Raw genomic sequence first — 17301 nt, 5'->3', positions numbered from 1 at the left:
GGAAGTAGCCTGCATTCTACCTCATGTCCAGCAGGTGGTGACGTCACTCTGAAGTTTGACCCCACAAAAGCGCAAACGCGTTACATATATCGTTCTCCTGTTAAGTCTTTGTATATTACATACTCGTTCATTTTAAAAAAGCGCAAACATTTCATGGCTCTCGGAAATATACTGTGTATTATTTTACATGACTGGAAACTTGTTATAGCATTTAATTATTAAAGGAATTATCCAGTCGAGATGGTCCATTTTTCACCAACAAGCTCAGTTTGTATTTTTTTAATCTGGAAATTTCAATTAGTTATCGTTTTTTAAATGTAATTATTCGTTTTGGAGCAATTAGGAAATAAGTGACTACTTTAAAAAAAAAAAAAGTATACTTTTAGTATTAAATATGGCCGCGCCCCACTCCGCTCTCTCCTTGGCACTGCAGCACTAATACCTACAACACAAACACAACGCAAGTAGGTCGTTGGTCGTAGGTCATTTTTTACTACAATTAAAGCTACAAGCGTTATCTTGACTTATTCCCCCACACCCCCACCAAGGCCGTTCCGAGCTACGCATACACCACTCACCTGAAAATGATGCGTTCCAATGCAGCCACACTCCACTGTGGAGTCGGCCTCCTCACTGGATCTTTTGTGCTTGTGTAACAGTTACAAATGTACTTAATATATTATCTTTCTCCCTGCTTATGTTTTTGAATTCATATTTCATAGTTATTTTTGTATATTTGTGAATTTAATCTCAACTAGTCACATCTATTTATTAATATTTAGTAATTTCCTGTGTCATGGGCACACTCTGCCACCGCCACAACTGTTGGGCTTCCATAACAACTTCCATCTTCCCTCACGATGTGATGACAAGGTTGCATTTGAAAGAACTGCTACTTATTTTCATTAGTTTCTTTGTGGATTGAGTCTTTTGTGTGATTCAATCTTTATCACGTTACAATATAAAAGTATGTTGTGCCTGTTTCACCAGCAATACGTTTTATAAATGTTTGCATTTTGGTGAGAAGTCAGGGACTTGTCCCCGACTTCTGGTGGCAATTGGTCGCCGTTTTAGACAACAGAACTGAACAACCAATATTTCTCGGTTGCCTCCCTGCTGTGACGTAGACGCTGAAACCAGAAAAAAACTGACAAGCCGATCTCCAAAAGGGGGCATGCCAATTTGTCATAAATCTCATCACAAAAAAACCCTTAAATCACTACAGAGTCTTTAAGGGGGGACATTTTAGTACTGGTGTCAATTCAATATGTAAACCTACTATATATGTAACAATGTTAAGCTCATACAAATGCAGTCTGATAATATGATAAAGACGTTTTCGTGTCAGTGGATGGAAAAAGTGTCATAGAGGCTGATTTTTTCGAGCTTGCCTGGGCAGGACTTTTTGAAGACTTTTTCAATGTGTGCTGTTCTGATAGTCGTGTCCATCAAATTTCTTGTTGATTAGTGAAACTGCTGCTGTCCAGTGGGCGCTCCTGAGTCAGTTTGGTGGCGTATGTTCATCTATTAGTTGTGGAACACAGACTTTGGTGCTCAAACAAGGTGAGCAATAGCTTGAGCTGATTGGTTGAGTGTTTAGCGTCATGAGAGCACATTGATACACATCTTCAGGTGCATTATTGTTTATTCGTCACAAGACAACATGCATCGAGACCAATGAACACGTGATGCAACCCGTCATGTGAGGCGGAGGCCAACGGGAAGGCGAGAGCATAGAGAGGACGAAGGTGAGCAGAGTGTCATTTTCAGTCGTCAAAGCGTCCGCCGCTGTTGTCGTTGAGCAGAAGATGCCAGCGTTCAATCTTCTTGTCTTTGTTTTTCAGGCATTCGTACCAGTGTTTCAGGCACTCGCCTTGAGCCTGGATGCCCAGCTGACAGCCGCCTGCGCGCAAACACGTGGGACAGTTAGCTAGGCGTAGCCTGTTGGCTAAACACGCTAACATATCAGAATCAGAAATTCCTTTATTGTCATTGTACAGCGTGCTATGAGCTCACCTATGAAATCGTTGGATTTGCCCATGTCATAATCCCACACTGAAATGTCCAGAGTTTTCTTGGCCAGCTCGCCGTGCTTGATTTCATAACCAAACTCCTGGGAACATCATGAATAGAACGACAACGATTAACTCACTCACTCACTCACAAAAACATTCATACGCATTCAAAACACCCATTTGTTCAGTCATTCAGTCACTCACCCAGTCCTTTATTAAATCATTATTCACAAATTCCTTCATACAGGCTAATTCATTCACTCATTTAGCCAATCATTTAGACACATACATTTAATCTCTTTCATTAGCTAATTAGCTCAATCAGTCACCAACCCAGTACTTCATACATTTATACACACACTCACTCACTCACGGGTGAATTAATTCACCAAGTCATTCAAACAGTCAATATTTGACTCATTTATTCATTCACAGACTCATTAATTCATACATTAATTCACTCACTTATCTTATTGATTTATACATACACTAATTTAATAATATTGCTCATTCATTCACTCATTAGGACATGACTGACCTCCTGGAACTCTGGATTGAGCGTTTTCTTCTTGATCTGCGTCTTGTTCTTGCCTTTCTTTCCCATGTCAGGCTTTAGACACCTGAATGGGACCGCATGAAGGTAAGTGAGTGAATGTAACAAGGGCATCCAGATGACAGGATGAAGGTGAAGATTGCACGTAAAAGGATGACAGTGAGTGTGTGAATGTGAAAGGTTTTCGGTGAGACAGTGAAAATTAGAGAATCAAGGTTCGAAATTAGGGTATGAAAGTGAGAGGATGAATAAAGTAATTGAGATGAAAGGCAAGAAGATAAAGGTTGGAGGGTTTATATGAATAAATGAAAATGAAGATGAGGGGATGAATTAAATAGTACAGGAAGTTATCAGTTGGGCCTGTGTTTTTCTACGGGTACTACAATGTCCACAGTATGTGTGTGTGTGTACGCTTGTGTGTTTATCGTACACTTTGACAAAAGGGTCCGAGTATCCGTTGGCATCCATGGCGGCGAGGTGGGCACATCGGACAACGCCCACAATCAGACGACCCTGCTTGCTATCATACCTCAAAGACACCAGGATGCGACCTCGCTCCTCGCAGTTCTCGCCCTCGTCTACCTATACACGCGCACACACACACACGCACGCACACACGCAGTGCATAATCTTTGGTGTGTTGTGAGCAGGGTTAAAACAGATTGGGCGTTTTTCATTTATTTATACACACAAACACCCCCCCCCCCCCACAAACACACACACACACAACATTTTTACAATCGGGTGTTTCTTACGTCATCCTCATAGAGCGCCATTCCTCGAGATTGTCCTCCGACAACTTTTTTCACCTGCCAATAAAACATTACAACGAAGTGAGATAGGCTATTTTGTAAAGAAACACCACCATCTGCTGGTTGTGATGGGGCACTGCGCCTTCGGGTTCAAATGCAAAGTCTCCGCCACATTTTGCTGCAGGGTAAAAGACGAAAGAAGTGTTCTAAAAGTGAAGATTCACGCTGGGAGAGGTTGAAAAAACGAGCATGCATGCATCCATGCGTGGGGCAGATGGCGCTGTGTCCCAACATCCACAATTCCACATAACATCAAAGTTGCTCATCGGAACCACAAAGCTCCTGTCAGAGCTGGGCACTTGACCCTTTTTTGCCCGTCAGTCCCCCGCCCTCTGGCCACGATCTGGGTCGCCTTCTGGCCTTGTCCCTCCTGCCTTATTCATAAAAATTGTCGTTCCCTGACCCCATTTCGCCTAAAAAATGAGTGTCCGGAGGGCCAGACTGTTCCGCCCCAGGGACAAACTGACCAACTCTGGCTCCTGTGAACAATCCATTTCTTCATTACTACTTTGAGCTCATCTGTTAGAAAAAAATTGTTTGCCTGTTTATTCTGTTATTGAATAGAATAGAATAGAATAGAAATCCCTTTATTGTCATTGTACTCAAGTGTGCAACGAGATTAGTGTCCGGAGGGCCAGACTGTTCCGCCCCAGGGACAAACTGACCAACTCTGGCTCCTGTGAACAATCCATTTCTTCATTACTACTTTGAGCTCATCTGTTAGAAAAAAGCGATTCTCAACCAGTTGGAAGTGTGCGCTTAGTGATGACGTAAGGGAGACTGGATGTTTTGGCGGTTGTGACCGTGTGCATGTATTGAGCTGTTGAGAGCGACAAATAAAAAGACAAAAGAACTTTAATTTGTGCCAATATTGAATATTGCCATATCTTGCCATTAAACATAAAGCAACAAGTTGCTAGATTGAGTCCCCCAGCCCTCATCACAGCAGTTGGGCGTTTTCAAAATACATATTTGTTCGGCGCGTGATGAAATCCTACCGGGACGACTCTCTCCAAGCACACGTTGAATTTTTTCTTCTGGTTGAACTTGAGTTTCTTGAGCGCTACTCGCGTCTCCCCGATGAATTCGTTGTGTCCGAACTTGTCCTCATCGCTCACCGATAGCCTAAAGGATGAAGACGCAATCGAGGTTAACAGTCAATGCAACTGCAACCATACCTTTACTGAGTTTCATTTGTTCCACATTCAAGGTATGAAAGTGCCTTTAGTTTTTTTGTTTTTAAATCAAAACACAATACAAAAAAATAAATCAACCAGGTGACCACTTAACATAACTCCTACATGAGAAAATGTGGTCGTACCGTAAGGTTTTTCGAGACATTTCATCATCGGTGATGCCGTGATAGACCAGAGTCTCGTTCCATGTCGGATTCAGAGTGTTCTTCAGCGTCTTGGTACGTAGCTTGTTAGACTGCACCACAGAAGACAGAAAACAAAAACTGAACCACTACTCTGTAATCTGTATCATATTTGACCAGATCTGGTTGCTGTGAAGGGGCACCGCTCATGATACACAGCAAATCTAACCTAAATGTGCTAATCTGCAGAAATTGTTCATGGAATTAAAAAAAAAAAAGAAAGCTGCTAGCCTGTTTAGAAAAAATGGCAAAAATCACGGGCTGAAAGCAGTGTGTCTCCAGAATCAAAACAGTCACAGAAAGTCAGAAAAACACTACTTGAAAAGTAGTTCCAAAAAATTAAAACGTGTTCAATATAAAATTTGAGGAAACGCCACAAGCTCATGGCCTCGATGGGGCACTACCCCAAATACACACTCAACATTATCTGGTCACATATCTAAGTTACTTCCTTGTACGTTACATATACTAAACTACACAAATCACCAATGAAGCTTAAAAACAAACAAAAAATAGTTTGTCTTCAAAAACATACAAAAAAACAAAAGTAGCGTATGTGCCATAAAACATACAGAAAACAATTTTGCCAAGAAAAACAGCACCATCTGCTGGCCATGCTGGGGAACTCCACCTCCTGTCCCGAACGCATGTCACCACTTTCTGTGATCCTTCTTTTGCATTTCTCCAAGTTGTTTCCTCATAAACTTCACACACTAAGCTAACTAGCATTCCGTAGTTGCGATAGTGACAGACTGGGCGGCTACCTTACTGGCGCCCGGCAGCAGGTGTAGCTTGACGTAAGGGTCTGACAGGCCGTTGGAGTCCATCGGCTTTAAGCCCTGACATGAGGAAAAACACACGTGAATAAAATACTTTGGTGAATTGAATACACTCGAGTTAAAAGAAAGCATATTTGAATGAAAGAAATACAAAAAAAAGTACAAGAAGAAGGTTTGTGTTTTGTGTATGTAAAGGTTCGAAACATTTAGTTGCTTTTGAATTCTGCCTAGGCAGCAGAAGTTTTTATTTTAAAGTGACGGACATTTTACTTGAGTACATTGGACTATCGCATGCATATCCGGGGTTCGCCTCCTGCCCGAAAACTCACGGGATAGGCTCCAGCACGCCAACGACCCTCGTGAGGAGAAGCGGATCGGATAATGGATGGATGGTTGGATGGAAAGAAAAAAAAAAAGGCTACCTTGGCCTTGATGATGCAACACTGCAGTTGGTGACGCTCTTGGTCGTACAGCAAACTGAATTCCAAACATCCCAGTGTGGCTTTTACAAGAAAAGCAAAAAGACTACATGAGACCACAATCATCTTCACTGGCCACGTTTGTCAAAAAATGCCAAGGAATTTGTCGCCGCTAGTTCATGACCTACACTCAAAATCAAAGTGAGAAAACGCACACTCACTAGCGTCGTCTGAGTCTTCGTCTTCTTCGTCCTCCCGCGACATTGCATCGGCAGGGGCTTCGGCGCTAAGTGGCGGGTCCATTCTGCTTGAAATTGGGCGCGCGGCAGACGCTGTTCCCTTTTCCTCCTGAGCGGCGGCCGGCGGATTTGTGCTGCTTTGGGCAGCGCCCGTCATCACCGGCGGAGGACATTGTCCTTCTGTACTCGCACAACAACAGACAGAAGGGCATTCATACGTACGCTATGGGCAAGCCCAATTCCAATGAAGTTGGAAGTTGTGTTAAACAAATACAAACAGAACGCAATGATTTGCAAAATGTTCCAACTGATCAATTTCATTGTTTTTCGCAAATAATAATAAAGTTAGAATTTTAAGGCTACCTGAGACAGGGTCATGTTTACACCACTGTCTGTCTTCCGTCACCTTTTCTTTTCACAACACTCAATAAACTTTGAGGAACTGAGGGCACTGATTGTCTCTCTCTTGATGTACAGCTTCAATTGTTCAACACTCCGGGATCTCCGTTTGTCATATTTTACGCTTCATCATGCGTCAGCCACACATTTTCATTTTGAGAGACAGGTCTGGACTGCAGGCAGGCAACCCCAGCGCTCGCTCTTGCAGCACGTGCCGAATGTGGTTTGGCATTGACGTGGCGAAATAAGCAGGGGCATCAATGGAAAACACTTTGCTTTGCTTGGATGACAACATACAATTGCAAGGAATTTAGGGATGCCACGTTCTACGGTCATGAAAAGGTTCCAAGAATCATTGCATGTAAGCGGAGAGGCCAAAACCCAATATGCCAAGAACTGTGACCTTATATCCACCTGGCGGCACTGCATCAAAAACCCAACATCAACGTGTCAACGATGTATCACCACAAGTGCTCAGGAACACTTCAGAAACCCAACGTCAGTAAACACAGTGGGGCGCTACAGTCGTAAGAGCAGCTTCAAAGTCAACTATGCAAAGTAAAAGCAATTTATCAACAACACCCAGAGCTCATCTAAGATGGACTGATGCAAAGTAGAAAAGTGTACTGTGGTCTGACGAGGCCACATTTCAAATTGCATTGGGAAATTGTGGACGCCGTGTCCCCCCCGGGCCGAAGAGGAAAAGAACCATCCATTTTTTTTTTTGCTACAGCAGGTTAGCACTCGAATTAATTAGCACTGACCACATACCAGGCTGATGAGGTGGCGGCGCCTCCACAGATCTATCAGTGGCATCCGGGCCAGAGAGTGGCGACTGGGTTAGCGGCAGCGGGCTGGGAAGAACGTGGGGGGCTTCGCCCTTGAAGAACCAAGCTCCGGAACGCTTCTGCACCTGAGCAGAGTGAAGGAGTACAAGGCTGATTGAGCCAGGTGGAAAAATCGGGTTCTGCCTGCGGAGCTTGTGCACTTGCTCACTTCTTGATGTTGTTTGCAGATGGAACACAAGCACGATGATGTCGGGTCACTTTGGGCCGCACAATCGCGACACATTTGCTGCAAACACGAAAAAAGGCTACAGTAGCTTCCAGCATGGCGTCAATCATTTGAATTGATTCAATGTGTTTTTTCTTCTTCAGATTTTCTTACGTCACAAATTAAAAACTAAAAAAACAAACAAAAAAAACACTTGAGTAATGAATGCACTTCAATGTATTTTATTGAATGAATTAAAACATGTCTACATTAAAGAAAGTGATCAAATTACTCGATTGCATTTTTTTAAATTCAGGTATTAATAAGTTATGTTTCCCCCCATTTTAATTACTAATACAAACTTTGGTCGTTGACTTCCCCTTTAAATGAACAAATAATTCCAATCAAAATTATTAAAAAAGGAAAAAAAAATCATTAAGTAATGACAACGTCATCGAATAAAAAAGCCCTACAATAATTGAAATGCCATTGAATGAATAAAAATTGTCATTCAAGAAATAAAAATTCTATTAAGAATGAACTCAGTTTAATAAATACAATATCACTTCAATATCATTTTGGGATTTCTTCCGCTTTTAAGAACAATTCTTCATATATATATATATATCTATATATATATATATATCTATATATATATATATATATATATATCTATATCTATATCTATATCTATATCTATATATATATATATATATATATATATATATATATATATATATATATATATATATATACATATACATACATACATCTTTACCGCCAATCCCACCTTTCTCTTCAAAGCCCTCCAGGAGCACACACATACATGCACACTCACACACACACACACAGGCACACGAAGAGCTGCGTGCCATATTTGTGTTGTCGTCGTTTCTGTTTTGCTGATGCCACTCGTACTTTCCTGCAGCGGACACAAAGGGCGGCCGTGACGCCGTCCGCCCCGAACGCAGCGCCACAAAGCAGACAGGCCGAGCGTCCGTCGCCGCACGCCATCCTCCGAGCGTCGTCCAGATGGACGGACAGGAGACTGTGTCACACACGCGCACACACACCAAACACCACACACACACACGCACACGCACACACACAGACATCATCAGCAACATGCCAGGTGAATCAAAAGATGATTTACTGGATAGGTAATAAATGAATAAGTGCATGGTGGTTGGGTGAGGCGTGAATGGATGGTAAATGGATTAATTATGAATGTATGAAAATGGAAGATGTTAGATGAGTGAATGAATGGATGTGTGAATGTGTGATCGATGGACAGATGTATAAATACATGACGGATGATGAATGGATAAATTAATTCATGCATGATGATGGAGCAATAAACTGAAGATGATGATGGACAGATGAGTGAGTGAGGGGTGGATGGATGATGAATGGGTAAATTCATTTCTGCTTGATGATGGATGGTTGAGGAAACACACGATGAGTGGATAATTAAATAAATGAATGAATGTGACCGTGGCTCAGTGCTAAGAGCAGGCCGTCCAGTAACTGAAGGGTCCGTTTTTTGTTTTTTTTAAATCCCGCTCTGTCCGAGTCATGTGTCTTTGTGTCCTTGGGCAAGACACGTCCCCCACGTTGCCTCCAGTGTTTCTCCCACTGTGAATGTTTGGAGATGGTCGGAGGGACTGTAGGCGCACGCTGGCAACCACGCTTGACTGTACTTAAACGCCACCAGAGCGTGAATGTGTGAGCACATGAATACTGTATCCATAGGGAGCGCTTTGAGTGTCCGGTTGTCCAGAAAAGTGCGATATAAATCGGATGCATTATTATTAAATGCATGGATGGACCTATGATGATGAATGCTTCTTCGATGGATGGATGAATGAATAGATGAGTAATGAACAAATGATTCCCGGATGGATGTATAAATCCATGAATGCATGATGACGGATGGATGGACAGATGAAAGACTAACGTAATGGTGATACATGGAAAAATGAATTACTCAACTCATGAAGGATGGATGATCGATGAATGAATACATGGATGATGGATGCAAAAAGATGAATGAATTTGATCAATGAATTACTGATTGATGAATGAATGATGAAAGAATACATGATGGATGAATTAATTGCAGACAAATGAATGATGGAAGGATGATAGATGATGTCAATGATGTTGGTGATGATGGTCTCACCGTATGCGTTGCTGCTCCATGGCGTCCATCTTGGCGGCGCGGGCCAGCACGTCATTGATGATCTGCTTTTCCTCATCAGTCAGCTCCTCGCCGGGGTTCAGAGGCGGGCGAGGGGGGGCGTCACACCTGCTCATCATGGTGCTGAACCTGAAAAACAAAACACACACACACACAATCAATCACACGCACTCCAACAAACACACAAGTACATAATCAAACGCACACACACACCACACGAACAAACAATGGGGAATGCATATCCAAACACACGTGTATACATACCCACAATCAGTCTCACATGCACACAAATGCACACAATAGAAAACACACTGGCACACACAAATACGCGCACACACGCACACACACACGGAAACAGAACTGCAAAGTTCAGTGAAAAGGCCATCATGTCCAGCAGCTCTGAGTCACAACAGACACTAACAAGATCTGACCACACGAACACACACACACACAAACTCCGCAACACTTGTGCCCTTTCATTTTACGTGTGCGTGTGTGTGTGTATATATATATATATATATAAACTTATTTTGGGTCCTTCAACACTTTAAGCCATTTTGGCAATATTTTTGCATTTTGTTATTTTTAATTTTGACTTTCTTTTTAGTTAAGAACTAATTTCATGTGTTCTGAGATATTAGGATATTCTGTAAAAAAAGAAAAAAAATAATAAAAATGATTTTTAAAAAAAGGGCCAATTTTGTGGAAAGGCAGTGTATGGGGGCATAATGTACCATACTGCATGTGGCAGTATATATATTTTCTGACAACAACCACGTTGTAATCCAGGACCACCTTGCCACTGCTTTACGTCTTAGACATCAATGACGACTCAGAATTTTTGAGACCCCAACTGTTGTCGTCTTCGTTATCAATGTTGTCTTTATCATCTTCATTGATGTCATTATTGTCATCGTCGTCGATAATGACAGTGACGACTGATGACATCGTCACCGTCATCGTTATCATGGTCATAGTTACCAGCTTTGTCCTTTCGTCATAGACGCCATTGTCATTGTCATCGTCATGGCGGGGCTCCATGAAACATTTCAACTTCTCGGTTCATTATCGTTTTCGTTGACCTTCATCATTTCCCACCTCCTCCTCTTCTTCCTCCTGTCTGGAAATGTCAGGGGTTGCCCGGTGCACAATGTGTCACTTTGAATGACAAACGGGGGTGGGTGTGCGTGTGTGTGTGTGTGTGCGTGTGCGAGTTCTCCTGGAGGGCTTTGAAGAGGAAGGTGGGATTGGCGGTAAAGATGTCAGTGAATCACTGCTCTCTCTCGAACACACATACACACACAGGCGTGTTTAACCTGTGCCAATGAAAAAAATATTAACTAATGTGAGCAAAAAAATAAATCAATAAAAATGTAGCGTGTGACAGTGTTTCAGAAGTGAGCATGAGAATTCTTCACAGTAATATGTGAGAGCGGCCATGAATTATGTCCCTGGCAACCACATAGTCTCATGAGCTAACTATTAGCGTTCAGGATAAGATGATTAAAAACAAATAATAATAATAATAAGATCATTAACATAAAAATATGTCCAAGTGGGAGTTTGGAGCAAAATGTCGAAAAGGGTTCAGCAGATGTGTGTTGCCAAATCAAACAGGTTGAACACATTTTGTAGTTGTTAATAGAAGACGTGTCAGCCGCAAGCTAGCAGCAGCCGCTCACTATCTGCGGTCTGTCAGTAACGTGGCACCCAGGGCAGTTCAGCCTTATTCATAAAATAATCGTCATGCGTCCTTTTAAAGGGCTTCCATCCTTGCATTTATTCCCAGCCTCCCCCAAAAAAGAATGAAAAAAAAATGCGTCCGTGCATGACGAGAGGCTAACGGCAGAGGTTTCATAATTCATAAACATCATTTGAAGTTCATTAGATGGTTCATTTCCTCTTCACATCCACTTAACGTAATTTCTGAATTATAAAACACATCTGATTAAAAGCCACAATAGCTGAATTGAGAAAGAAAATTTGATTTGTAGATACATTAGCTGCTTTGGATGAATAGCCGCGGGTCTCCATGTTAATAAATGGTGTATTTTCAATATTATTTAATATCAAAATATCATATATACGCTTCTTAATTATCAAGCGCAATTTAAGATGCTTATTTTGGCTCTCAATTGCTTCTTCACACAGCCGCCTCACTTGCGTTTTTGCCCACTCTCTCTCTTTCTCTCGCAATCTCAGTTCAACTCTCAGTTAAAGGGCCAGTAAACACAACAGCATTTACAAGATTTTCTTCTGTTCCGAGTGCCAGTAATTTAATTCTACACACATGGTACTTGACCCGGTTAGGGACGACTAAAGGAACGGGCAAAAAGCAACTTCCGTCATTTTTAAAACCGTCTTGTCCGACGTCCTCCATCCCAAAAATAGCTGTCGGTCAACGACGGCCAGACAGACTGTTCTGTTCCTGAGACGAAATGCCCATCTCTGACCATTTGTACACCACCGCAGTCATCCACAATGTCATACATGGACATTGACTGCGCTTCCGGTGGACACGTTCTCAACACGAGATTGCAAAGCCCGAAAGCCTGTCAACGTGAACCAGGGACGCGTCGTCGTTGTCTCGTAATTTACACCCTCATGTTATAGCCCCGCACTATACGGAGCAATCATGACCTCATACATGTGCAGTAGTGTGCGTGTGCGTGTGTGTGAGATTACAGGCCATTACTTCCAAATGGCACAGAGTAATGAAGGAGGTGAAAGGCACGACACTTCGCTAACACCAATTTACACTCAGCATGAAGGGTGACATCACTTATCAGATGTAATTTTTGCATAATCGCTTCAATGATGTCATTCGGCATCTTCACTTAACCAGCATCATGTTGCATTATCGTTTCAGTGACGCCGTCACGTAGCTGCCGTCACTGAGCATCATCAATTCGCTGCTGTCATCCGGCATTGAAATTGAATTCATCTTGCATCATCAATTCGTTTCCGTTAGCAATTCACTTCTTTAATCAAGCATCTTAATTTGCTGTCATCCAGCAACGCACCATCTTCACTCCAAAGCTATCATCTCTTGAATGCTGTCATGCGACATCATCAACTGACCACTGTCGCGCAGCGGCATCGCCTCGCTGCTGCCATCGCTACATCATGTAACCGATGTCATCCCGCATTAACAAAAAGTGGGAGCAGGCAGGAGATGCTTGACTGTTGAACACAGTCAAAGCAACACTAATGGAAGTACAAGCAAACATTTTAGCTTCATGAGGGGCGGAATAAGAGCTGCAGGCCAACACACACACACACACACACACAGAGTGAGCGTAATATGGTGAAAGGAGCTTATCCAAGCATTTCTTTTTGTGTGTTCTGGCCAACCTCCTTGATGCATGTAGGCGAGCGACAGATTTAAACATCACGTTTAATTCATTTAATGATTTAATCCTTCAATGGCCTTATTACAGCAAAGGAAGGACAAATAAAATGTTTTTTTTTTTTGGGGGGGGCGCAAATGTATTTAAAGTGCTACTATGAAAAGTGTGCAGTCCTTGAATGTAAAACAATAAATAAGTCACATCAGAGTTGACCTTCTGATATCTTCCTGCCTGTTTTATTGATCACTTTTAAGGTCAATAAAGAGCAAAAATAAATCAATAAATCCTTCCCAAAGTTAGCACCAGTGAGTCTCGAAAAGCCAAATTAGACACATGGGAGTTTCATGGGATTATTGATTGGCTAACAGAGAAGAACAAGTCAGAATTGAAAAACACCGGTCGGGACATTTTATACGAGGTATTGCTCCGTAGGTTTTATTGCGTAAGAAGGTCAGCGTTAGCATTAGCATTATCGCTATGGCAATTGTTCCCAAAACCAAACGGGCAGCTTTTTTTTCACCTGTAAAATTGCCCTTTTGAATGTTAATTTCACCCATAAGACATTCATGTTCAAAGTTATTGCTAACAGTAACAATTTGTCGAACGCTGAAATTGATGAAATCCTGGTTTGGACACAGAATTGATTAGCTAATATTGAACGAAAGTCAGAATTGAACGGGACGCTTAATTTGAAGTTTTACATCAAAGGGGTCTACTACATAAGGTTCGTGTCATTGGCGCTGTCATTTGCTTTCAAAATGATATTGGTAAAAATAACTCAGTAGGCAAGATGAGCTAAAGCGGGCAACACGCGTGTGCTCTCCAAATCGATTCGTGTTTTTGTTGTGGATAAACAGCATTCGTCCTCCCGCATAGTACTTGGAATCTCTCAAAAATCCCACTTCAGCTCACCTTGAAGCTTAACCCAAGGCACTGTGCGGCGAGGGGTCAAGAGCAGGATTGTAGGGAGCATGGGAACGAGTATGACGATCAATGCGAGCGAGTCAGCTGGATGGAAAACTAAGACGACAGAGTGAAAATTGATCCCAGTCCTTTCCTCCTCAACCACCTCTTCATTCGCTTCCTCTTTGCCTCCTCCTCCACTTCCACTTTTTCCTCAGCTTTCTTCTGCTTTCCCCACTTCCACTTCTTTTGCAATTTTGTAGCAATGTCTTTTTGTCAATAAAGTGCTTTTCTTGGGAAAAAAAAACAAAAACAAATAAATCCTCTCCTTGCCCCCATCGTCAGTGTTCAGCTTTTACTGTGCAGTTTCCGCATCCTCCTCCTCTCACTACCTTTTTTGTTCCGCCCGCTCTATTTTCTTTGTGGCTACCGCTTAAATTTTGCCAACGAATGTCTTTGCTGACTGAGTCGACCACAATTTTGCTTTCTGAACGTTAGCTTAGCCTTAGCAATCAGTGTTCGGGTCAAATGAGATCACCGACGGAATCCTTGCATGCACGCTGTAACGTTACATAACGTGACAAATGCCACATCAAGAGGAACTATCGAATCAAAACAGTTACATGCGAGATTTTTATTCTGTATGCTTAGTGGGAACTAAGTTAGCATAGTTTAGCATTAAACAATGGTTTCATCAGCTCAGGAGATTAATGAAACCCCTGCTTGTGCACTTTGATGTTACATAACATTAATAAGCCACAGTTGACTGCACGGCTCTGTAAAAGTAACAGGGCTACATGCTAGCGTATTCCTAGTAAATTTTACGTAAATTCACACAGCATAGGCAGAAAACAGCAGTTGCACTATACAGTACAATCTTTATTATTTCACATAGTTCACTGGAACCATAAACACAACACAGTTACAAGCTAGCTTTTTACTTTGTGTATGTTTTGCTAACATAGCTTAGCATAACATGATGGTTTCATCAACTGAGGATATTAAGAGCCCTATATGCGCACTCTGTTATCTAACATTACTAACGCCACTCAGTTGCCAGGAGCTATATAAAGACCACAAGTTACATGCTTCCTTTTTATTCTTAATAAGCTTATAGGTGCTAAGTTAGCATTGCTTAGTTATCATAAAGCAGTGGGTGTATCCATTAAGGTCACTAATGGATCTCGCATGCGCACTTTAATGTTATATAACATGAATAACGCGTCGACCGCGACTGTAAAAAGTTAGCGTAGCTTAGCATAAAGCAATACTGGAATCTGGCTTACTGTATTAGAAAAGGTCTATCATGGATTGATGGCAATATTACATAATGGTTATAAAATCTTGATTATGCTGCAACTGTAGCGATAAAAACACAGCTAGGCGCAAGCTTTTTAGCACAAAGGAGGCCAATGAATCGAGTTTTGATCAATCACAACCAACAGAGAATAAGAGACACTTTAATATGACAAACATAATTTATACCCTTACTCTTGTATGTTGGCAATGAAATGGCGTGTACTACAATTAGGCAGACAACGCAAGTTTATTTATCATAGTGGAGAAATAAGTCATGAAAAAGGATGAGTGCCTAATTCACAATGATCTCAGTCAAAAACAAACGGTAAGTTATGCATATTATATTTGGCACACAATCATATTGTAATGCAAGGTGTATGCAGCTTTCAGCAAGAACTGCCACCCTGCCCCCCAAAAATTCAACAATCATTCCATTGGACTATTAAAACATTAGATCATGAAAAAAAAGTGTATGCAAAATATGTCAAACAGTTTATAATTAAATGATCATTAATTCTTATTTATGTTACGTGGAAACATGGAAAGAAAATCTTATATATTCAGCCCCTTTTTATAAGAAATATTCTTTTAGCCTGTTAATTTTAAATATGTTTGTCAGAATATTATAAATGATAACCCAATGTAAAATTGTTTGCTTTGTTTTAAAAAACAAATTAATTCAGTCATGTGGAATGCAGGCAATGTTAAGTGTCTTTTAAAATATTTTATTTCACATAATCTTTTAAATTTCCCTAGTGCCTTGATTGTTACAGTTGTATTCAATTAACCAATTATTGAGTAATAAATATAAGCTGTTTATTTTACCAACTCATGGCTCTTTTAGAATGAGTCATACACATTAAAAAATATATATTTTTTTTTTTATAAAATAAAACAACTTAGGGTAAAGTTGAATAACTCAATCATAAAAAAAGAAAATGATGAGTCAACATATGTGAAAATCACCATAAAGATACTTTGCAAACCGCTGTGTAATATATTCATCCATTCATTCCCTATGATACAGCTTAAAACTACTAAAATCCAGTGGTATTGTGTAAGTAGAGGAAATGCGTCGTCTATTGTGTTGAGTTGAACCAATGAGGACAACATAATCAATGAAAAGAAATGAAAGCTGTGCTCACCTGTCAATGTGACGGTTACATTCAGTGCGATGCTCAGCCGACTGCTGATGCTGATGTGTTTGCCTCTTCGCGCCGTACTCGCGTTCTCCCTTTGCTGTTCCTCCTCCTCCTCTGGGTCTCACGCTCACTTTGAGCAAGAGCGTCCTCTTGCATCTCGTCAACGGGAACCCCAGCCGCGCCCCCCCGGCCATCTTCAGCCCGCAACCTGTCCGCTATGTCACATTGTTATCGAGTAATATGGGACTTTTTTTTTTTTTTTTATCAAATATGTCAACAAGTCATGAGAAAGGCTCCAAGGATGACTGAGTCACTGGTCACTCGATTAAGTAGGCCATCAAATGACGGCCGATAGAAAATCATCACTTTTGATTGACATTGTATTATATTATTATCATATTTATGGTTAGTATATACAAGGATGGAAACATGCATATATATATATTAGTGGTGTAATGACAATCTATTTGATTCATAAAATCGATTTCAATTCAAAAGATGTGAGTCCATCTGATTGAACAGAATCGTACCTTAAAATGAAATCCCTGAATGGTATCGCACCCCATTTTTTGAGATTCGTATCGTCTTTTATTGGAGAAAAAAAAATCCAACTAAAATTAAATTGTAAATATTAAATAGTTTTACTTGAGGCTATTATTGAAAAGCTTTGGGGGTTATTCTGAGGCACTTTAAACAGTGCCATTTTAATGTAATCTGAGTTTTAGTGTGATTGGCTAAGAGTGACTTAATAAGAGGGTGTGCACACTTGTGCAATCACATACTTGCCAGATGAAAAAGTTTCTTTTTTTCTCAATTGAGT

General features: G+C 41.1%; 1 protein-coding gene across 1 annotated transcript; it reads right to left on the bottom strand.

Annotated features, from left to right (window-relative positions):
- Positions 1 to 1627: 1627 nt before the first annotated feature.
- On the bottom strand, positions 1628 to 16675 carry rph3aa (rabphilin 3A homolog (mouse), a). The gene is made up of 15 exons (XM_088282082.1): positions 16485 to 16675; positions 9770 to 9916; positions 8506 to 8635; positions 7591 to 7668; positions 7366 to 7507; positions 6178 to 6375; positions 5960 to 6039; positions 5523 to 5597; positions 4702 to 4811; positions 4379 to 4505; positions 3324 to 3377; positions 2999 to 3150; positions 2554 to 2635; positions 2017 to 2113; positions 1628 to 1903 (listed from the first exon to the last, which is right to left on the bottom strand). Exons 1-15 carry the CDS (start codon positions 16673 to 16675, stop codon positions 1767 to 1769), a joined length of 1800 nt encoding a protein of 599 aa, XP_088138208.1. The 3' UTR covers positions 1628 to 1766.
- Positions 16676 to 17301: the final 626 nt, after the last annotated feature.

This window comes from Idiotropiscis lumnitzeri, chromosome 18 (assembly GCF_059441095.1).
Source record: "Idiotropiscis lumnitzeri isolate Australia: NSW breed Sydney's pygmy pipehorse chromosome 18, RoL_Ilum_1.0, whole genome shotgun sequence".
NCBI classification, from domain to species: Eukaryota; Metazoa; Chordata; class Actinopteri; order Syngnathiformes; family Syngnathidae; genus Idiotropiscis; species Idiotropiscis lumnitzeri.
This window is presented reverse-complemented; position numbering and strand designations above follow the sequence as displayed.

Excerpts from the sequence above, each read along its gene's own strand:
- rph3aa (XM_088282082.1), bottom strand. The coding sequence starts at position 16,675 with ATGGCCGGGGGGGCGCGGCTGGGGTTCCCGTTGACGAGATGCAAGAGG. Across the intron at positions 8,636-9,769 it reads ATGGAGCAGCAACGCATACG|TCTCCTGTCCGTCCATCTGG; the intron begins GTGAGACCATCA and ends TGTGTGACACAG. Across the intron at positions 3,151-3,323 it reads TGGCGCTCTATGAGGATGAC|GTAGACGAGGGCGAGAACTG; the intron begins GTAAGAAACACC and ends GCGCGTGTATAG.